The 24,050-nt window shown below is 38.5% G+C and overlaps 1 protein-coding gene across 1 annotated transcript in view; it reads right to left on the bottom strand.

The window, feature by feature from the left end:
- RYR2 (ryanodine receptor 2) overlaps positions 1-24,050 on the bottom strand; it is a 961,351-nt gene that overhangs the window by 19,755 nt on the left and 917,546 nt on the right. The window contains exons 89-97 of the mRNA XM_057505755.1: positions 22,021-23,318; positions 21,131-21,198; positions 19,409-19,556; positions 13,177-13,263; positions 12,342-12,560; positions 10,727-10,857; positions 9,360-9,402; positions 6,576-6,709; positions 3,094-3,154 (exon numbers count right to left, since the gene is read on the bottom strand). Of these exons, the coding sequence (XP_057361738.1) occupies positions 3,094-3,154; positions 6,576-6,709; positions 9,360-9,402; positions 10,727-10,857; positions 12,342-12,560; positions 13,177-13,263; positions 19,409-19,556; positions 21,131-21,198; positions 22,021-23,318 (2,189 nt within the window). The remainder of the gene's footprint in view (positions 1-3,093; positions 3,155-6,575; positions 6,710-9,359; positions 9,403-10,726; positions 10,858-12,341; positions 12,561-13,176; positions 13,264-19,408; positions 19,557-21,130; positions 21,199-22,020; positions 23,319-24,050) is intronic.

The following is a 24,050-nucleotide window of genomic DNA, read 5'->3' as shown; positions in this document are numbered from 1 at the left end:
GCAAATAATTAAATGTAGAAGTTAGAAGGAAAAGGAAAAGGAGGAATCCAAACTAGTAATTTGAGATTGGGTAGCAAGAACAAAAAAACTAAAAGAGAAAGTTGTGGGCAGGGGACTGGATTTGGTGGGCAGAGGTAAAGGAGAAAGAAGATGCTAACATTTGCTATGGGACATTTAGATGGAGATATCTTTCAGGTTATTAAGAAATGCAAAGACATTCATGGGCAGAAGATGGTTAAAGAGACATACATAGATGATAAGCTGAGCTAAGGATACATGTATGGACTGTATACAGTGTTGTGCTTAGATAGCCAGATTTAGCAAATACATAGGCCTCCAGTTAAATCTGAACATCAGATTAAAAGCAATTCTTAGATCAAGTATGTCCCATACAACATTTGGGATATACTTGAATATAAATATGATTTAGTTGTCTGAAACTGAAATTTAACTGGGAGATCTCCATTCCATCCAGTCACCTAGCTGTGTTACAGAAAGAAACTGTGCTGCCGAATACCTGAGTATTCATCTACCTACGATTCCATGGCTTCTGAACATAGTAGCTAAACAGACGCAAACAGAAGTCACGGAACTTGTAGGTGGATGAAAGCCTAATAAAATATCAGAAAGATATCAATGGATGTCTCCATGGACTATCCATGCTCAAATTCTCTGGAGGACAAGAAAACTACACAGCAAGGTGAATGTTATAGGCAGGCTGCACTTGGCAAAAGTGTGCCATTCACACACTGTGGCAAGGATGGTGGACCTCAGAAGGCAGAAGTCAAGATGGTCTGGCTGTTGGAACAGAAACACCATGCTAGAGTTGATGTGGCCTCCTTTTTATTCAAAGGAGTTGTTTCCCTTGTTTGATGAGAAATCAGCTCCAAGACACCTTATCCACAGTTAATAGTTCTAAAAGATATTTACAAGACTTGGGTTCGAGCTTTTAGAGAGACTTTAAGGTACCTCTAGTTCTGGGTCCAAGGCCTGGTGAGACAGGGGTGGGGGAAGAGGCAGGGGAATCTGGGGGCACTACAAGTCTCTGAGGCAGGGCAGGGACATGGGACAGGCATCATGATTAACTTTTCCTGCCTATGATGAAAATGCTGAGATATGAACAGTACAGTAAGAACAGGAGGGACCCCATCTTAAGGCTAAGATTCCATTTTAAAAAGCATAGAGTTGAGAAGTAAAATTCCTAACATAGTCTCTGGTAATCAGACGATAACCCAACAGCCTACCTTAAGGCAGGGCAGGACATAAGTCTTAACTGATATGACATAAGACAGAAGTCTTAAGTGATATGTCACCACTGCTTGAGGGTAATCACTATCCTGGAGAACAGGATAAATAAATCCCTTATGTTGGGCTTATTTAGCAGAATTTGTGGAGGACTAATAATAAGGGAAAGGAAACATGGTGTCTCTCACCAGAGATAAGCATCTTGAGATCACAAGTCAAGCCTATGCCCAACAACCCCCACTTTGCTCTTTGCCCCATTCTTGAAAGCCTTAAAAGATAGAATCCCCAAACTTTCAGTGTGCCTCCTCTCTGAGGATGCCCATAGTTTCCTTTAAGTGCACACTTTCAAATAAAGCTTTCTTACTCTTCAAATTATTGTGGTTTGTCTCTCTGCTATTTCATTTTATTTCCAAGTCTTCACTCTGTCTCCATTTTACTTCTAATAAATAGGAAGGGGCTGCTAAGAGCTCAGATTTGGGCCTGCATGTTTCTGTCACATGGGTAACCTGGACAGAACTGCAGCTGTGCGATCTGCTCTTAGTAGCCTGCCTGAAAATCTCCTTTCTTTGGCAAGTTTTCAGAACATAATCTCACTCCATCCTGTGGTCCATGACTCCCCCATATCCTGGAGTGGTAGGGGCTAGCCCCCATGCCATGCAGACCCAAGCAGACACGGGATGCCAGGTGACCCTGGCTTTAGGAGTTGACAAGGGAATCTGCCCTAGGCTGAGAACTTTCCCTCTGCTTTCCTGTTCTCTGCTTCCTGCAAGGCAGCTGCCATTCCCTGATGCTCTCGCTTTAATGAATTCCTTCCTTACCTACACTGTCTGACCTGCTTGAGAATTATATCTTGCCCAGAGTCAAGAACACTCCCCACCAGGTTGAGGTTTCACCTAGTGCACAGGGAGAGACCTCCCCAGACACAGTTGCCCGGCAACATTTCTAGGAGAATGGAACTACCGTTCACTCTAAACATCACTGTGAAAATTAGAGTGAGATTTGAGATAAAATGAGGTGCCCAAGAGAGAAAGCACAGCAGCAAGGAGCAGGAGTTCTAGGGCCAAGTCTGCACAGTATGTTCTCATGTGCCTCTTCACAGGGGGCGTGTGAGGATGGTAAGAAAATTATGAAGCAGCAATGGGCAGAAGTGAGCTGAGATCTGACAGCAAAAATGTGTCGATTTGTTCAGCAGAGTTGTACGATTGCCTCATGCAAACTTCCTATAGCCAGCAAATGGGAGCATAAACACAACTGATAATTACAATTATTTAAACTGAAAATTCTAAGAATCAAAACTGTCAAGATATTGACAAACCAGAATAGCAAAATGTGATTATCTGCCCTGACAGCTGGTGGCTTTCACTGATAGGTGATTTTTTGGGGTAGCAGTTGGGCCCTCTGTATAGTTAATCAGCTCTTAGGTGCCTTGATAAAAGAAGGGTCAAACCAGAAAAAGAACACAATAATTTAATGTACTTAATTTTGGCAAAACTTGAGTTTATGACCATTAGTGATTTTTAATTTTAAAACACTTATTTAGAACTTTTTTACATTTATAAAACCTTGACGTGTGCTATCGCCCAACTAAAACCTGAATGAAAATACCCATTAATTTGCATCTCAGCTCCTTTTTTCTTGTGTAAATATATTTACATTTTAATTTTCATCTATTGAAAGAAATGGACTGATTAATTATATATTTCCATGGGTCTTTCTCAGATATGGTCTGCACCAAAAGAATTGATATTTGAAGAACTTTCTGAAATAACCATCTTTCCTATCTGCAGAAACCCAAAAGATTCATCTCATCAGAGTGAATTTTACTTTGTGGTAATGAAACGGGCTTACATTGTCAGTGAAAACGACTCCTAGTTTCCACATCTGATATTTCACATCAATAGAGTTCAGTCTGGAAAAAAAAAAAGAAGAATTTTTGGATATGCACATTAAGCAAAGACTCAGGCTTGCAAGAGTCTGCTGGCATTCACTTTCCACGGAATGAGGCTGGCAACTATCTCAGTAGATTAATTCTATAAAGAGCTGAGAGCTCCCTTGGATGATGTAGTCCAGAGTTTTGGGATGCTTTTTTAGATGGATCTTGGAAAACAAAACAAAACAAAATATCACCAGCTTCATCTTCTATTATTTAAGAATAATCTTTCCTTTTTCACGTTTTCCCTTCCTACATTAAATATAAGATAAACTCACTGTATATGTGACAATTATTCCTGAAAATTGGACTAAATTAACCAACATGTGTGCATCAAACATTTCCTCACTTACTTTCAGTATACATTGTAATTGCATTCCAACAGAGTGATTTTTAGTTCGACTAATGATAAGTGCAACAACACCCACATTTATTTTACAGCTGCACTTAATTTGCCAATGAAAGGGTCTTTCCATTTTGCTGCTGTTTCCTTTTGTTTTCAGGAACCTTCCCTTCCCTTCTTTATCCAAGGAAATATTTAACTCTTTGCCTTGGTTGCCACACACTATGTGGACACCTCCCTTTGCTAGTTTCCCATGTTGATTCGTAGTTGTAGGTGTTTAGCTTCTATGTGTAGTTAGGCCTCTCACTGGTCTGTGAGCTTCTCAGCACCAATCACATTATATCATATGTTAATGTCTCTCAATAAACCTATGATGCATAAATGAATCTTAGCATAAATATTCATGATTTTTGCAGATCAAAATACACTTGTATTGAGATATACTTTTTAATTCTTACTTTCTCAGAACTTGCCACTGATTTATGGGGCTAGAAATTATACCATTGTTAGCCTTTCTAATATTCCAGGTAACTGATATGCTAAGATATAATCTTAGTATTATTTTGAAAGGGTTTCCCTAGACTTACTGTTTTAGTCTGTTATTACACTTTAATTATTTCTTTTAATTAGGCCAATCTTAAGTTGTAAGTGCTAGGATAAGTCATTGCTAATCAAAGCTGACTTTTTGAGAAACTTTCTCCCCAAGGGTTAAGGTTTAAATTACCTTAGCCTAGGATTTTGTATTTTAAGGAAAAAAAGTTGTCTTTGAGCAGCAATTAATTTTATTGTTAAAGAACATTTTCTAAAGTTTTTACACTGGGCAAGGAATATTATTTAAAAAATTGTTTTTTACAATGGATTCAATATAAACACAATTTTTTCTTAAAAAAGAAAAAGATGGAAAAAAATAAACAATGGGGTAGTTTGCACGAGAGAGCATGATTATTTTCCATGACAGCAATCTAAAAAAAATAAGTGTTTATATCAAAATGTCTGAGTTTACCATGGTAGTTTCTTATTTTTATTATTTTATGATTATTTTCCATCCCTACCCAACAGCAGGGCGATATTTTGCTACCCACAACAGCATATCCTTTTTGTAGTCCTCAATCCTCTTTTCTCACCAAGAGTGGCAGTGATTTTGTTTGTGTAGAGCTGACCCTAACCTCAGGGACAGGCCATAGCTGATCTAAGCTAATCAGGGCAAGGAATTTGCCTGGCCACAGGGCTTGGTTCAGGGGTAAATTAAAAGACAGAAGCTGACTTTTGCTAAATGCTTTTGAGATGTAAACTCCCCTTTTCATTCCATGAAGACACAAATGAAAAAGCATGCAGGTTTTCAGGCTGCTGGCAGCCATTCTGTCCCCAGGAGGCAAGCTGGCCACCTATATAAATGCACATATTTGATTGATAAATAAATACATGCACAAATAGATACAGGAGTCATCCTTGTTTCCAAGTGTTCATACTAAGACAGTATTCATACAGAAACCAGGAACCTTTTAAAACTTAAGCTTTCTTAGATCAAATGTGTCCCACACAGTATTTGGGAAATACTTGTATATTATCCATATTTAAAGGTATTAATAAATGCCACATGAGTTTCTTGGTATGATGATAGTGGTCAAACTTACAAACATTTTCTATGTAAAAGAGCAGAAAATTCTAATTTAAAACAATTTGTTCATAGTTAAAAAAACAGTCTGAACTTCGTTTCTATTTTTTCCAGACTTATTTTCTAGAGTTAAAAATCTGATCATAGAAAATGCATACTTCAGTAAAACTCTTTAATTCTGTATTTGCTGTTCAGGGATTAGAACATATCAGTGGGAAGCTCAGCCCCACTCTGATCACAGTCCTTCCTTCATATGACCTCCTAACATAAGGACCTCAGTTCCTAAAGACTGCCAACTATGTTTCACCTCATGGACAGTGCCCTAGAGTTTAAATACCACATTTTCTTAAACTACCCAGGTACTATTTTGGATCTAAATTCACAGTTTATGTCACAGATTTATCTATTTTCCTCATCAGTTCACCTTATTTTAAAGACTCATAGCTCTTGTTAAAAAAGTGTTCATACCTAGATAGATAAGAATGAAATAGGTCAGCCAAAATATTTATTTAATGCTAGCTAAAATATTTACTAAGACAAAATAATACTGCTCTACAGACCCTTAAATATCTATGCTTTCCAAGTAATCATCACATCCCTAGTTAACTGAGGCCATAAACACAGAGTAAGAAAGGCTGACGTGTTTTTAAGGAAAGCTACCCATTATATTTTTTCTAAGATTGTTAAGTGGCTTCAATAAGAAATTACATTTTTAAAAGTATGTGTGCTTTTTGTATTTATTCCACAATGTGATTAAACTTAAAAAAAATATATATATATATATATATATACATTAGGCACATAAGTGTCTGTGAATGTGTGTGTGTGAAACTTGATCTCAGGTGAATTCAATTGATCTATATCTTTGTAGTTCTAGTATAACATATTATTCCATGAAAGCACTATATTAGGTGTGTCTCATTTTAAAGTAAGTTTCCCAAGTAATAGTATTATAGCACAATATTTTTGGCATATGAAGCCTTTGCTACTTAAATAAAGCAAAACTATAGTAAAAGGATATGAACTTTGGACATTTATAATAAAAGGAACACATAGTTCTCTTTTCCAAAAATCAATATTTTCCAACAGGAAACATTAGAAAACATAGTCATATTTGTGCATTTGCATGTTTTACTTTAACTTAGTGCCATTTAGGGATGGAAAGGGCAAATTAAACAAGAACACAGATCTTTTTTTATTTTTTTTGCTTTATGCAAATAATGAAAACATCACCTTCAGAAATTAATAGAAAAAAATCCAATCATTCCACAGCTCAAAGTACCCCATAGTATAAAAGTACATTTTATATGTGTTTTCTGTTTCCCTCATTTCTCTATTCCTCTGTCCCCAGGGGAAAGGAATTCAGTGCACTAGCATGTTCAAAAATGGCTTTTTTCTCCTTTCAACCTAGCCCTGTAGGATAGAGCTGAAGTACCACTCACACGGCAGAGAGGGAACTGTCTTTTTTCGGCTTCTTCTTTTCCCGGGCATCACTGAAGTCCAGGGCAGCCTTGTCCATGCCAAGTAACTCACTGATTCTATCTCGGCCATAGAATTCTCCATATTTATCCATAACCTGGGGGGCAGGAAGGAAAGCATTTCACTGGCCTCAACCATCAAGTACCCTCATCTGTGAATGTGCACACAAACACCTAATTGTTTTTATACTCATTACACACTGATCTTATTTTCAGGTTCACTTAAAAATTTACTTCATGGCTCATTTTCTGTGACCACACTGCTTAAGGTCGAAGCAAACTTACAGCATTTTAAATAATACCTATTTGAGGAACACAATTTATTATTCAAGAGACAGAGACATACAAAGGTAAGAAGATGGGCTAAAGAAAATGGGTATGGAAGTAGGAGGAAATAGAACGAAAGTAACTCATATCAAATTCATACTTTGTGCCAGGAATTATGTTAAGAACTCTGACTTGCTTTCCTTCTGGAACTGTCACAATACTTAAGTTTTGTGTTATTAGCATTCTATTCTGAAGATAAAGAAATTGTGTCTTAGAAAGCATAACATGAGCAAGGTTTCTCAGCTTGGCAAGAGATGGGGCGAGGAACCATCCAGGCTAGGCCTGCTCTCTGCACAGATCTTCTGCACGGACGCCCATTACAGTGATGGCATCCCCTCTCACGCACCCCCCACTCCCTCCCCAGGGTCTCCACTGCACCGTTCAGTTCTTCCTGTGGTATCTTGACTCCAGTGCTTCTTCAGTAACCCCTGGACCAGGCCGACCAGCATCAGTTTAATCCTTATCTGGTATAGATCCCTGCCCACCAGTAGGCTCACTTCTTGGCACCCCCCTCCATTCCCAGCTTCCTTGTCCCTCTCTCCTGTCACGACTGCCTGGCTCTGCCCAGGTGTGTTGTCAGATCCGTGATTAGATGTGGGCTCACAGCACACCCTTGAGCTTAACATGTCGGACTCAGTGACAGAGCTGCTCCCCCCTCAGCCTAAAGTTGATACACCATGAAAGTCCCACATGGCACACGTGGAGGAACAGGAAAAGTGATGGAGGAAAAGCAGGAGAGACAAATGGCGGCAAAAGGGAAGTGAGGGATAGGAAAAGCAAGGGATGAGGAATATAGGAGAAACGCAGGGAGTGAGAACGTGGGGAAGGGAGGAGGGTGGATGGTGGACTGAAAGGTTAGAGAGGATAAAGAAAAACCTCATAAGCGGACAGACAGAAGGGATTAGCAGAAATAAAAACTAGCCTTTTCTGAGCATATACAATCAGGTGAATGAAACAGCATAAAAGAACAATGGTAGTTAGCCTATGAACAGCTACTATTTAGGGTCATTAAGACAATTTGCTTTGCATTATTCTCACAGCACTAAAATCAGGCTGGGATGATCTGAGTGGGGTTCTCTAGGAGTCCTGTTCTCACCCCATTCCCAGGAGAGCAGATGGGGCACTATTGTCAGAGTGCCATGAATAGTCTCAGCTGCAATAACAATTCGTCTATTTATTTGGCTCTAAATATATATGTGGTTTCCTTCAGAGAAGATCTCACTTTAACAATTTAGAAGTTTCTTCTTTATTCCATTAAATAATTAATAAGAATTAAATATTCAAATTATCTATTTAAAGTTATTCAAAAAACATTCTTTTAAAGCTTCGACCAAATGTGGACATGCTCATGGGCACTCATGCAAATACTCCTCCAAATGCCAGGTCCCATGAAGACAAAAAACAAACCACACCAGAATAAAAATCAACAAACATGCTGCTTCTTTCAACTGGAAAGTCTTAATGATTAAAAAAATTAGTTGATGTGCTTCATGATGTATTTTATTGAATTCCTGGGGCAAGTGCTTTTACCACCCCTCAGACTGGTGACAAAAAGTCTGTGGTTCTAGTTGCCACCACCCTCTGAGTAGCACTGAACTGGTGGAATCGGAGGAAAAAAGACTTCATTCAGTAGGCATTTCTGGCTATTCATTCCAAACTATAAACTAAGCTAGAATTCATGACAGAACAGAGGATGAATTGAGTACTCTGGCCATGAGAAGGGTTCAAGGAAAAAGAAGGAGCTGGAAAATAATGATCATGGCATATTACAATGTAGAAGTACCGGTAAAAAGAATTCATTTAAAAAACAAAGGGATCTACATTATAATCCCGTGTGATAGGAAGAGCAGAGATGATCCTTGGCTCTCAAAATCCAAGCTTTTGTAGGTTCTACAGTCCATAGCTGAATTCGGTTCACTGTTCTTTCTACCACCCTCTGATGCAGACTGCATCGGAAGAATACAAGTATATAAAAACAAACAGGCCTTTAAAGTTTATGTGAAGTAAATAAAATTCACCACTTTCTTGTCATGCAACAACTCTGTTTCTTCAGTGTAATGGAGGATCCCAGCCCTGGTGATCAATCAGCTGTCTTACCAGGAAATGATCTTCAGCCAATTTAGTTTACCCAAACAATCTCAGAGAAAATTCTTACCAACTCTTATTAACGTATGGACTGAACACTGCTTATTCACCTGAGTCAGTGGGCAGGTGGATGAAGCAATGCCTATTTATTTTGTAGCTGCAGAGTATGGATTTCTTAAATGCAGTTTCTGAAATTCGAATTCAGTTCTATTACATTTGAAATTACATTAACAGATAAGGCACATCTCAATATCTCACTCTACATAGGAGCCACATCAAATTCAAATCTGAATTGCACTGCAGGAAAAAAAGAGAATTTATTCTAAGAAATATTACCTTTCTTTTAACAAATTTGTCCCAGTAGTTGTTGGGAAATGACCTAAAAGATATAAAAGCATAGATGTAAAATGCTATCATTTTAAGAAATGATAGGTAACAACATATTCTTTGGACATACAAACTACTTAGAATAATATAAAAACATATATTCTTCCATGCACCAAAATTAAGATGAATTTGTTTCCCATCTTATCCCATAGTTGTTCTACCATCATGGGCATATTAAATATTATTTTAAATGTTAATATGTCAATACATAAATGTAAATCACAAAAAGCTATGGGCTAATATTTGAATGGAGAATAATATGAGCATATTTATTAATAAGCAGTCATGTTATACTTTTATTTACATATAATATGTCAATGCATACATTTCTTTGTCAATTGGCTTTAAAAATTAAAATATCCAAAGATCTGTTATTGTCTTTCTTACGAAGCAAAAAAAATCTCACTTCTGCCAGTTATTCTCAAGGAAACCAATCATGGCACCAAAACATGACTCTGACTAATATAGAATGCTGACTAATATAGAATCCACAAGAAGGGATAGACTGGATCCAATGCAGTATTAACAGCTATAGTTGCTAAACAAGACCTTGAGCATTTAGCATAAACATGTATAATGTACAAATAAATCATCCCCATTTGAAAACTCAGAACTTACTAGAAATTATAACTTCTTAAGAATAAGCAAAGCAATTGCAATAAAAGGAAGTATTTTGCTTTTGAGTAGGACAAACTGCTAAAAAAGTAATGTATCACAAATACCTCCAATGGCAGAAAATTAAACTTTTGTAATGGATTTATACCTGGCACAGAACCTAAGTTTGGTTTTGGCTGTTACAAAGCTAAATAATTAATGTACAGAAAAAGTATTTATTTTTCTGGCTTGTATTTTATATGTCATAATGCTTAATTAGTTTTATATTAGGCTGCTTAACAATACCAACTGAAAGCTTACAACTTAGATATATTAAAAGCCTAAAATTCAGTATTTTTGCCTTTAATGCTACAACTCTTTCCTTAATGAATAATTTTTGTCCCCTCTGTGCTTTTGGATGAGATGACCCTACACTGCAGGTTATGTACCACATCTCTGTACTTCCCTAAACACTAAGTAATGGATGTTAAATTCCATCAGTGTTGTGGAAAAGGACTCAAAGCCATTTTTTGATTAAGGAATTCAGAACACAGAGGGCAAAAAATTGATGGCATCCATTAAGAGGCTGATGGCACTTAGTCTTTTGATTTTCTTGGCTGAATAGAACCATTATTCACCTCGACTAGACTCTGAACCTGCAGGAACTCCTGCAAAGAATTTTGTTATTTGAAATTTTTGAGCGCAGAAGTATTTTTACTCACTGTGTGTTGATTACAAGTCTATCCCACTGGCCTTTAATATCATCTTCTGAAGGCTGCTCTGTAATATAAAGCCCATCAAATTCCAATTTTCGAGCTACTTCTTTCTCTCTCTTGAAAATAACCAATGGGACCTACATTTGAAAAACAAACATGTTAAAATTAGTTTAGACTTATTGGCGTCTCCTGTGATAACTATCTTTACAAAACAGCTTTTGGGAAGAAATATTTCCCATGTTACTTCAAGGAAGGTAAAAACTGAGTGAAAATGAATGCTACATTTAGGCACAAAGAAGTACCTAGAGATTTTTGAAAAACAGAAGATAGAATTGATACTATATATATGCAGGTTTTTGAACACACAGAGTTTCATAAATAATTGCACTAATGAATCACTTTTAAATAAAGAAAATTTGTTTTTCTTTTGCACATTATATACACACACATATATATATATTTTGTAACATGAATGGGTGCAATAAAATAGTGATGTTTCTCATGTTCCAAAATACATGCTTCTAAAAAATGCAGTCTTGAGAAATCTTTCTAATAATAATTCCATGCTCAGCATGCCCACACGTTATTTTGAAATAAATTTTAATTTCAACATCTGCAAGTATCTGTCAGTTTGCCAAAATGTCTCCAGAACATACTGATTCACTTTTAATATGGACAGACTTTACACAAGGCACAGACACAAGAAAGATGCATACATCTGGAAGGATGCAAGAGTATCACTCCACCCCTGATAAAAGGGAATAAAAGGGATGGAGAGAAGTTTCTGAAGAAAACCTTACACTCTAGTCTTTTGCCCCGGGCCTTGGTTTTTCAAAAGTCTTCTGGAAGTTTCATAATTAGAGGCAGAGGACAGTGAAATAAAGGCATTATAGTAAAGGTGTCTTGCTAGGAAAAGATAAAGAGGTTTGAAAGGTATGGGTAGCCCTAAGCTCTCAAAGACACTGTCTCAAGCTTTATTCACCAAATCATATTGTTTCCTTGGTAGGGTTCTAGTGATGGACCTGCCCTATTTTGTGGGTGAAATGTGACAAACTGGGAAGTATTATTGCCAAGGATGGTAATAGATACATACTCAAAAACAGAATAATCAAAATGACTCATAGGTTTGATATATTATATTTCTATAATTCTTATTAGAGTATTGTATTGCTAGGAGACGTAAGTGGGTGGATCACTTCTGTGGGATCAAGTTATAGATGAAATTGGCTCTTATGTGAATAATTACCAATATGTGAAAGGAAGCTATAATAAAACAGCCCAAGGCCACATCCCCTTCTCAGGGAAGCAGTGACTAATGACAGGTCAACATGGAGCTCTGAAGGTCAGGCTCTAATAGTTCAGCCCAGGGCAACCACAGAAGGGCATCTCAGCTGCAGAGACTGAGGCCTGTGACTGTTGTGTCTGTTCTGTGGCTCTTCTTTTTCCCTCTACTCCATCCTGCCTTCTCCCCTTGCTCCACAAGTTTGGATTCATGGAACATTCCCTAATAAGCTTCGTGCACATAATTTCCATCTGAAAATCTGCACCCCAAAAGTCCAACCTGCAATAGGTATGCACACACATGCACACACACAGGTACCTTGGTGCCTTACTATCTTACTTTCAAGCAGTAGTATCCAATGATGCAGAAGAAAGAAATGACCGTGTGGAGAATAGCCAAGATGCGCAGGGTGGGCTCCATGTACCCGCTGCTCTCCTCCAGGACATAGTGAACTGCAATGATTCGAGGTGAGCTGCTGTCCAAGGTGCTAACTTTGGCATTTTCACTTAAACTACGAGTGGGGAGCTCCTTTCCTTCAACCACAGAAGAAGTGGAGACCTGATTCAAACCATTTAAAGTATAGTCAGTTTACTTCCTCTAAGATAATAGTATAAACAAGAAACACTGAAACCCAGCTTAATCAGCAAATTGGTTGTGAAGCCATTGCATGATTAAAAAAAAAAAACCTAACAGCAAAGGCTAAAAAGAGCATTTCAAAAACTAATGGCAAATAATGAAGACATTTTAAAAATTCCTTCTAATGTAACCAAGAGTTATGAGGATTACAATACATGCAGGAAAAGAACTAGATGAATAAGCTGCCTTCTCAATGATCAAAAGCGTTAAAGAATTTAAAGTAATACAGGCATGCCACACCCTGAGATACTAACAGGGGAGATATTCAGCTAAAGTAGGCTAGGAATACTGTGGCTAACCCCTCTGCTGAATCAAACACTCTTCAGTTGAAGCATCTCTCATTCAGTTCGGAAGAACACAATTATCCCTGTCTTCCTAGACAATCAACCATGTGCCTGAGCTTAAGGTTTTCCTCTTTCATCAAAATATATTTTAGAATAGGTTTAGATGTGCTCACTAGTGGAGCTGTGAAATCTTTACATTCAATTCAGTCTATTTGTAGTCTCATACTTGTTTTTAAAGTCTAAGATGTACGTACCTTATAAAAGAGTAAGATGAAATTGATTGCAAATGCGACAAATAAGGCTAACATTCTCATGTTGTAGAAGTTGCGAGCAAAATAATTCTGAAGGTGAAAAAAATTATCAAAAGGTCAGTGAATCAAGAGACTTGAAATCTGCAGATAATTTAAATAAAGCACTCATTCATTTACCCAAAACTGTTTCTAGAGGACATACTATGTATCAAGTCCCTTCTTGGAGCTATAGACAGAACAGTGAATAAGGAAATTAGGGCCGCCACGGAAGCCACAAATAATAAAGAAGGCACACCTACAGATAAAACACACAGTTTAAGGGAATGCTGAGTGCTATGAAGAAAAATTCATCAGGTTAAGGTTTAGGAAATGGAAGTGCTATTTTAGATGGATGGGCAGGGAAAGTTTATCTTTGGTGGTGATATTTGAGCAGGGGTCTAATCCACAGGGGAGCAAGTCAAGTAAGGATGTCAGAGAATGTGGAGGACAAGTGTACTGAGCTCAGAGTGACGCTGGAGTATTTGAGGAATAGAAAGAAAGAAGCCCAGTGAAAAGACAGGAAAGTGGGAGAAAATGAGATCAGAGAGGTGAGCTGGGGACAGAGTTTTACAGGCCTCCCACAGAAGTTTGTGCGGACCCCTACAGAACAGTGGTTAATTTATGATTTCTGGGGCCAGGCTACCTGGCCCTGAAGCATGCCCTCAGCACTTGCTCCCTACAGGACATGGACAAGCATCTTAGTAGCATCACTTTCGCATCTGTACAGTGGGGATAACCACCTTTCCCATAAATTTCTCATAAGTTTGCTATAAGGATTAGATAAATTAATAAAGGAAAAGATAGCTATTAATCTAAAAGTTAGTTATTATACTTGGAAGTATTATTTTATTCTAGGTGGGAGGCAAAGCTATTGGATTTGAAGAGGGCTTGATGCAATCAGTGATGATTTGGAGAGATTATTCCAGCTACTGTGTGGAAAACAGAGGAGAGGCAACAGTGGAAGAAAGGGGACCAGTTACGAAGTTTTTACAGGTGTGCAGGGAGAGACGAAACTGATGGTGGTGGCTTGGACTAGGTGCAGCTGTGAAGACAGTGAGAAATGGACAGATTCTGTGTATATTTGTCAGAAAGAGCTAAGAAGATCATTGTTGGATTGCATTTGAAATGGGAAAGAGAGGACTTAGAGATGGTAACTTCTGGATTATGGGGTCTGAGCAACTATGAAAATGGTGCCATTTACTGAGATGGGGGGAAAAAAAAACCTAGAGGAGAAGTAGATTTCAGGAAAAAGGCTATGGGAGACACCAAGTATTTGTTTTAATATTAAGTGGGAGATGTCTCTTAGGTATTCAAGTGGATATGCCAGGGACTTAAGAATCATAAGGTCATAGCAAAATGATAACACATATCATGTTGCACACTCTCCATGTACACACCCCCTTTTGGTGGTGTGGCCTCCCCACACATGACCCTGCCTTTACTGTCACAGCTTATGGACCAAGGTTGGTGACCAGGCTCAAAATGCGGCAATCATACTTGTTCTCCTGGGAAGGTGGAACTAGGTCATACAGGCTGAGTTAGTTACCCTGGTTAGCTGAGCTGGGGTCACAAAGACTTGGGTGACAAGGGCCTTTGGCAGCCTGATGTGGCCATGATTAGTCTTGTGCATGCAAACTGCTGAGCAGAAAAAGTCATACAGCAAAGAGAAGTTCAGGGAAATAGGAACTGTGCCAAGGTAAGAGTTCTGAGACACAGATTGAAGACGAACCTCAATTACTTGCTCTGCACAACTGCAGTTATACATTTTTCAGGAACACACTAGGGCTACTGTGGGTTACTGCAGAGCTCATCCCACCTTGTGCCCTTGACCATCTATTCTCTACCTGCAGCCATGGCAACTATTACAACAGGTCATATCTGTGATTATCCAGAGTTATCTAGAAAATAATTATGTCCAGTGCATTGCCTAATAAACAATATAGGGAAGATACAATATAGTTTAAGAATATAGAGTAAAAACTATTAGTTAAAATATATATTTGCATAAATGACATAAAATATGAAATATATATTTACATATAAGAAGTTAGAATATATAACTACTGAGGACAATCCATTTCCTTTATTGGTGAAGTTCTATAGTACTCTTGAGTTTCTTAATTGTCTAGTTTTGGTTTCTCAGATTGTAAAACATTAGATATGATTTTGCCATTCAAATGGCTTAATTACAAGGAGTGATTTGCTTAATTTCTAGGTCTGATTACTGGGCAATACTTCCTGCAGGTTTATTCTACACACTCATCTCTCAACCTTTTCCTGCTTAAAGAAATTGTGTATATTACAATATTTATACACATACATGCATACACATATACAAAAGGCCTTTCAAACAAAATGTTTAAGTCTTCCATCCTGTAGGAATACAAACAGAGATAAATAACTTGTTTAAGGATTCCATTCTGTAGGAATATGAACAGAGATAAAGAACTAGACTTTGTTTTCCAAACAAGGATACACATTTTATTCATCTGGGGAGCATTTCTGCAAAATGTGTATAACACTACATAAAGAACCATCTCCTCTCTCTTCATTCTTTCTTTCTCTCTTTTTTTTAACCTTTTTAACAGTGAAATACATTATCTTTAAAAAATAGCTTTGTTGAGTGTAACTCATATACCAGCCACTTCACCATTTAAGTACACAGTTCAGTGGTTTTTAGTATGTTCACAGAGTTGTGCAACAATCAACACAATTTAATTTTAGAACATTTGTATCACTCCAAAAAGAAACCCCATTCCCATTTAGCAGTGACTCTTCATTTTGTCCCCCTTTCCCAGGCAGTCACTACTTTCTGTCTTTGTGGGTTTGGACATTTCATATAAATGGAACCATCCTCTCTGTCTCTGTCTCTATATACAGTGTGTGTGTGTGTGTGTGTGTGTGTGTGTGTGTGTGTGTGTGTGTGTGTGTGTGTGATGTAACAATGTTTTCAGGGTTGATCCATGTGGTAGCGTGTATCAGTATCTCATTTCTTTTTATTAATAAACAGTATTCTATTATACAGATATATCACATTTTATGAAGTTGCATCTCACTGTAGTTTTGATTTGCATTTTTCTAATAGCTAATATTTTCATGTGCTTATTAGTCATTTGTTTATATTCTTTGGAGAAATGTCTGTTCAGATCCTTTGCTCAGTTTTTAAAAATTTTTTATTAAGGTATGATTGATATACACTCTTATGAAGATTTCACATGAAAAAACAATGTGGTTACTACATTTAACCCATATGATCAAGTCCCCACCCATACCCCAAGGCAGTCATTGTCCATCAGTGCAGCAAGATGCCACAGATCCACTATGTGCCTTCTCTGTGCTACACTGTTCTCCCTGTGATCCCCACACCATGGGTACTAAACATAGTATCCCTCAATACCCTTCTCCCTCACTCCCTACCCATCCTCCCACACCCTTCCCCTTTGGTAACCACTATTTCATTCTTGGAGTCTCTGAGTCTGCTACTATTTTGTTCCTTCCGTTTTGCTTCATTGTTATACTCCACAAATATGGGAAATCATTGGCACTTGTCTTTCTCCACCTGGCTTATTTCACTGAGCATAATGTCTTCCAGCTCCATCCATGTTGTTGCAAATGGTAGCATTTCTTTCTTTCTTTCTTATGGCTGAAAAGTATTCCATTGTGTAAATGTACCACCTCTTCTTTTTCCATTCATCTACTGATGGACACTTAGGTTGCTTCCATATCTTGGCTATTGTAAAAAATGCTGCAAAAACATAGGGGTGCATATGTCTTTCAGAATCTGAGAAGTCGTATTCTTTGGGTAATTCCAAGGAGTGGGATTCCTGGGTCAAATGGTATTTCTCTTTTTAGTTTTTTGAGGAACCTCCATATTGCTTTCCACAATGGTTGAACTAGCTTACATTCCCACCAGCAGTGTAGGAGGGTTTCCCTTTCTCCGCATCCTCACCAGCATTTGTTGTTCTTAGTCTTTTCGATGCTGGCCATCCTTACTGGTGTGAGGTGATATTTCATTTTGTTTTTAACTTGCATTTCCCTGATGATTAGTGATGTGGAGCATCTTTTCATGTGTCTGCTGGCCATCTGAATTTCTTCTTTGGAGAACTGTCTCTTCATATCCTCTGCCCATTTGTTAATCGACTTATTTGCTTTTTGGGTGTTGAGGCGGGTGAGTTCTTTATATATTTTGGATGTTAACCTTTTGTCAGTATGTCATTTACAAATATATTCTCCCATGCTGTAGGATGCCTTTTTGTTCTGTTGATGGTGTCCTTTGCCGTACAGAAACATTTTAGTTTGATGTAGGCCCATGAGTTCATTTTTGCTTTTGTTTCCCTTGGTTGAGGAGATGTGTTCAGGAAGAAGATGCTCATGCTTATATTCAGGAGATGTTTGCCTATGTTGTCTTCTAAGAGTTTTATGGTTTCATGACTTACATTCAAGTCTTTAATCCATTTCAAGTTTACTTTTGTGTATGGGGTTAAACAATAATCTAGTTTCATTCTCTTGTATGTAGCTGTCCAGTTTTGCCAACACCAGCTGTTGAAAAGGCTGTCATTTCCCCATTGTATGTCCATGGCTCCTTTATCATATATTAATTGACCATATATGGTTGGGTTTATATCAGGCCTCTCTTGTCTGTTCCATTGGTCTATGGGTCTGTTCTTGTGCCAGTACCAAATTGTCTAGATTACTATGGCTTTGTAGTAGAGCTTGAAATTGGGGAGCGTAATCTCCCCAGCTTTTTTCTTCCTTCTCAGAATTGCTTTGGGTATTTGAGGTATTTTGTGGTTCTATATGAATTTTAGAATGATTTTCTTTAGTTCACTGGAGAATGCTGTTGGTATTTTGATTGGAATTGCATTGAATCTATAGATTGCTTTAGGCAGGATGGCCATTTTGAAAATACTAATTCTTCCTATCCATGAGCACAGCATGTGTTTCCATTGATTGTATTTTCTTTAATTTCTCTCATGAGTGTCTTGTAGTTTTCAGAGTATAGGTCTTTCACTTCCTTGGTTAGGTTTATTCCTAGGTATTTTATTCTTTTTGATGCAATTGTGAATAGAATTGTTTTCCTGAATTCTCTCTCTGCTAGTTCATTGTTAGTGTATAGGAATGCCACAGATTTCTGTGTATTAATTTTGTATCCTGCAACTTTGCTGAATTCAGATATTAGATCTAATCATTTTGGAGTAGATTCTTTAGGTTTTTTATGTACAATATCATGTCATCTGCAAACAGGGACTTAACTTCTTTCTTGCCAATCTGGATGCCTTTTATTTCTTTGTGTTGTCTGATTGCTGTGGCTAGGACCTCCAGTACTATGTTGAATAAAAGTGTAGAAAGTGGGCATCCTTGTCTTGTTCCTGATCTTAAAGGAAAAGCTTTCAGTTTCTCACTGTTAAGTATGATGTTGGCTGTGGGTTTGTCATATATGGCCTTTATTATGTTGAGGTACTTGCCTTCTATACCCATTTTGTTGAGAGTTTTTTCATGAATGGATGTTGTATTTTATCGAATGCTTTTTCAGCACCTATGGAGATGACCATGTGGTTTTTGTCCTCCTTTTTGTTGTTGTGGTGGATGATGTTGATGGATTTTCGAATGTTATACCATCCTTGTATCCCTGGAATAAATCTTCTCTCTCTCTCTCTCTCTTTTCTTTTTTTAGTGGTTTTTATTTAAAAAATAATTTTGAAAAGATTTTTTTGTTATCAGTGGTATGTTGGCACATTGCATTAATATCTTTATAACTGGCTCTTTTTAATTAAAAAGGGTGATGTCCTAGAAACATTAAGGCAGTGCTGGAACATCAACATGAATTACTTGTGCCCTAGATGGCATGTTTTACTGTAATGTATTTCAGCCCCTTCCTTGTGCATGGTCATGCAGAGTGGAGCCTCAGGATATATTTACTGAGTTGCCCTATGGTCTCTGTAGGAAGACACTGGTTGCACGGTGCTGGCTGCCACTAAACCAAATGGTTTCAGGTAATGTTGATGTGCAGTGGTTATGGGTTTGATGATCACTCATTATAAATATAAACACAGTAAGATGGGCAAATAAGACATACTACAAGACTGACAGACTCAGTACCTTGACTGCCACCCTGGGAAAAGTCAAAAAATATTCACCGAGTCAGAATTAATAGGGTCACACAAATATCAACAATATTCAGTCTAAAACATCTTACTAGAAGTTTCTGTTGATATGCTATGATTTTCTTCCAGAATGCTGACTCAGGAACTTCCGGCTCTCCATATCTGTGAGTGTGGAGCTGCCTCAACTTTTGCTTGCCCTTGTCTTCTTTGGCTTTTCCTTCTTTTTCTCCATCTTCTCCCCTACAAACACAAAGAAATGAAATACAGGCCCTCCAGAAGCTAAAGAACTCAACACATTATGTGCCAATATATACAAAATGAGCACATTTTTAAGTCATAGTATCATTTTTGAAAACTAATTTCTCTTCTAGTGAATTATAAGATTCAGAATTTTAGAAATAGGGGTCAGATTTTTTGCTTGTTATAGCCTCCTATAGATGGATACATCTGCAAAGTTCAAATGTAAAGGATATGTTACAGGCTTGAAGTGTCTTTACAGCTATAGGCAGAATATTCCGTTCTAATTGTGCAATAAAAACATTTAACTGAAAACAGAATAACAAGGAAGTCTTTTTGTTGTTGTTGTGACTTTCTAACATATCTTATTTTAAAATTATGGCTTTAAGTCTCCATCTTTAGTACTGATTGTCCATCTGGAGTTAAAATCAGAGGCATATGCATTTGGTGGTACAAGTATGCATTTGGTGGACAAGTACATTCATGATAATACATGAATTTTGTAGACAAACATTGGAAGCCCTGAATATTTGACACCTGAAAGTCCTTAGGTCCAAAACAACAATCCTTTATGACAGTGTATTATGTACATCTGTAGTCATATACACATAACCTGTACTTAATCTTAACCCATATAAGGCATATCTAATGTTATTTTTAACATTAAAGAATTGCCACTGAAATAACTGCTGTGCCCTGTTACATATGTCTGCATGTCACCACACAGTCATTTAGTGGCCATGTTTACAGCTGACCCAACAGGGCAGGACCTGTGACAATGAGTAGTGATGGCTGTAAAGGACAGGCAACAAAAACAGGCCAAAGAAATCACAGAATAGAGGTGAAAGAAAATGCTATGTGAGAGTAGTGGCACTTACAAACACTTAAGATTTTTATTTCCCCAATTTTTAAACATGTGCATATAAAACTATTTAAACTGGGGAAAGACATAGGTGTCAGTTTTCAACACAAAGCCAGTGTTATGAGGAAACTACACACTTCCAGGGCTTCATACCCAGCTTGTTATTTCTTACCACTGCTTTTATGGCTGTGCCCTGTGGCACCAGGCACATTGGTGCAAATGGAGATTCCTGGGCCCCCACCAGGCCTGGCAAATTAGGATCTCCATGCGGGGGGGAGGGCAGGAATCTGTGTTTCAACGAACTCTCTAGGCTGTTTATGCATGTGGCCCTGGGACTGGCCTCTGCAGAACACCACTCCACAAGGATTCCATGCAAGGGCACTGAGAATGCTTCTTTCCTCCTTTCCTTTCTTTCCTCTGTGCTCTTAAACATAGAAGTGCAGCAGCCAGTCATCTCTGGAGAGCATTACATGGAAGCCCTGTTGGGATTTGTGCTGAGAGAGAATCACACAGACAGAATCCTCACCACCCAGGAGAGGGATGGACCAACAGCCCCAGTGGGCATGGGCACCTGTCCTGCACCCAGAGCAACACCCTCTGGGCTGAGCTAGCAGATTCCACTGAGTAGCACAACATTCTCCTCTTTATCCCGAGGGGACAGAAAACAAGGGAGAGAGACTCAGTGCATAAAGGAAAGTATGTAAACAGCACATACTCAGCTTTTTCAGGTTGCGATTTGTTTTCTTCTTTTTCTTCCTTTTCTTCTTCTTTTGCCTTCTGCTCCTTGAATGAGTCAATGGGGATAAGCAAAGCAGGATTACACATTACCTTTGAGGATGCTTAGGGAACCCAGTGACCATGACCCAAACTGCAACCCATAGAAGATACTCTCTTGCCTAGGTGGAGAAGAGAGTGCCATGCATGCCTGTCATTCTGTGGGTCCAAAATTTCCCTCCTCCACACAGTTACCTATGACATACCAGCCAGCTGCAGGTACCAACCTTCTGGGCTCCTCTCCACTTTCCTTCCTTATTTCAGGAACACCCTCCCTTATCTCATTTACCTGCTCCCATTTCACTAATCCTCCAAGGCCATGGTAAGCCCCACCTCTTAATTCTCATCTAACTACTGCAAACCATCCTAATGTTTCCATTTTCTCCACATATGTGACCTCTACTGTTGCTGCCCTGTACTATCTAACAATTAATAATTTTCTAGATTTTTCGTGAGTGTTACTTTTATCTTTCTAATAAACTCTTTAAGGCAATTTGAAAGCAGTGACCACATCTTATACTTCTTTCAATTCCTCATGATGCCCAAGTGGTGTCTGACATGTGGTGAACATTGAGACACCTGCAGATGGAATGATGGCCCAGCCGACTGATGCCACTGGGGTTGGCACTTGAGCTCACACCTCAATTCTCTAGCACAGTTCAACAACCTGCAAAGCATCTTAAAAAGGCTAGCTTTGTCTACCAAAAAACCATTTCTTTGGCAATTCCAGTCCCGTATTTAACACCCCTCCAGCATTAGCATGAAAAATAGACGTAAAGTTCATTGATTCTGTCCACCCAAAGTCCATGTGTGACTCAAAAGATGAATTACCTGGAATTTTTCTTGTGCCTCAGGGATCGGGACTGGGCTGCTCATTAGGTCACTGAGGCCAGCGTTAGGATTATGAGGAATAAGTTTGTACTGTCCTCCTTCTCGCTTCAGATCCAAGCCAAATATGTCTGAAAGGAGGTCGCTTTCCTCTGTCAGGTCCTTTAGATCCGTCAGGTCCTCCGAGGGCAGGGCGCTGTCCAGGGCTTTCCTTTCCCCTTCCTCTCCATCTCCCCGCACCTCATCCTGTGTGGGGTCTGGCATGTTGGCCAAGAGTTCTGCCACTTTGATCTTTTTTGCACCTTCTACTAGGCTTCCTCCCAGCAGCAAGCTACAAACGATGCGGAAGAAGCCTCTGAAAACGCTGGCCACGAAGTGCAGGAGGTTCACAAAGACACTCCAGTAGGAGGAAAAGAAGGCCGTCACCATGTCTTTCACGGTCATCTTCTTCACTTTTTTCATCTGTTTCTTCAGACTCTTTAAGCTGAGCATTCGCATCAAGGTCAAGACATTATACCTGAGAGCAAACAGGGCCGACTTGACCGTCAGAACGGAAAAGAAACCCATTCTCGGCCCCTGCTCTTCGGGCTTCTCCTTCTCACTTTCTTCCTTATTTGCTGACCTCTCGCTCAAGTCCGACTCTGAGATCTGAGCTGCCAGCTGCATCTCAAATATGGTGTCCTCACAGAAGTTAACAAAAAGTTCCATCTTCTCTTTTTCTCCTCCTTCATTGACCACATCAAAGATGAACTGCCTTTTGGACTCCTTGACCTGGGGTTTCTCCCACTGGGTTCGGCTGGACTCACTGATTTCAAAGTAAACCCTCTCAATGCGTTTGGCACTTCCCATGATCTCAATGCGGCCCAGAAAGGGCTGGAAGTAATTCAGCACACTCTCTGCTAATTCCAGGAAGGTCTGCAGCCGCGTATCATTGGGCATGTGCTCAGAAAGATTTGTTAGAAGGACAGCGACGTTGAAGCCAATGTCCTTGGCAGGCTCGTGGAACCGTTTGACAAACTCTTCATAATCAAGGGTTTCGTTCTCGTCGGTCTCTGCGCAGGACAGAAGGAACTCGGTTTCAGACTGCGTGTAGTGCTTATGGCTCTCCATCGCTTTATGGAAGTCTCTCTTGGAAATGACTCCCTTGCCATCGGGATCATATTCTTTAAAAGTATCTGAAGATGTCAAATCCTTTAGTTTCAAGAACATGTCAAAAAACTTGAGAATCATCTCCACATTGTTGGAAGATTCCACGAGCATATCGACCATCTGCTTGCCAATGGTTCCGTTAACAACATTACCTGGTGGTAAAGAATTGCATTTGTTCACAATGAACACTTCATAAAACCTGTGTCTACAGAAAAAAACAGTAATTTAGATCTTACATAGCATCTGAATCAAGGATATCTCCTTATTTATTTTGCAATGCACGAAGTCTCAGGAAATGATAATTATTTATAAACTCTAGCTAAAAAGAGTGACTGATTACAAGAACACATGCAAAACTGTATTTACAAAGTAATTAGAATAGTGTACACGTACAACAACGACTGACAGTTTTCTCCTCAAACTGATCAAAGAAGTGATTTTTGCATCAAAGAAGCAACATATTTTAGGATGAAGAAAATAGGGCATTTACACCTTAAGCCAGAAACTGAAATCCAGTCTCATATTAAAAGAATGAGCATTTACAGAGCCCTTTAGAGTTGAAAAATTACTACTCATAGACAGAACCTAATTTAATGTTCCTGTGTCTGTAATGTAGGTACTTATTAATTCTGATTTTACTGTTGGGGAAACTGAGACTTAGTGAGGCTAAATTAATGTGCCCATTAAAGTGTGATTACTGAGGGTTAGTGCCAAGACTTTAGACAGATCTCTTTCGATTTATAGTGCAAAGCATCTCCCTGAATTTCTTTATGGTCCAGAATGTTTAGAGTTAGTGTGAAAATTATATATTATCCTAAATTGCAGAGTCATAGGATGCTTTTATTCCTGGAGGAGAACATGCTATCTTACATGAACACAGACAA

Source organism: Manis pentadactyla, chromosome 8 (genome assembly GCF_030020395.1).
Source record: "Manis pentadactyla isolate mManPen7 chromosome 8, mManPen7.hap1, whole genome shotgun sequence".
NCBI classification, from domain to species: domain Eukaryota; kingdom Metazoa; phylum Chordata; class Mammalia; order Pholidota; family Manidae; genus Manis; species Manis pentadactyla.
This window is presented reverse-complemented; position numbering and strand designations above follow the sequence as displayed.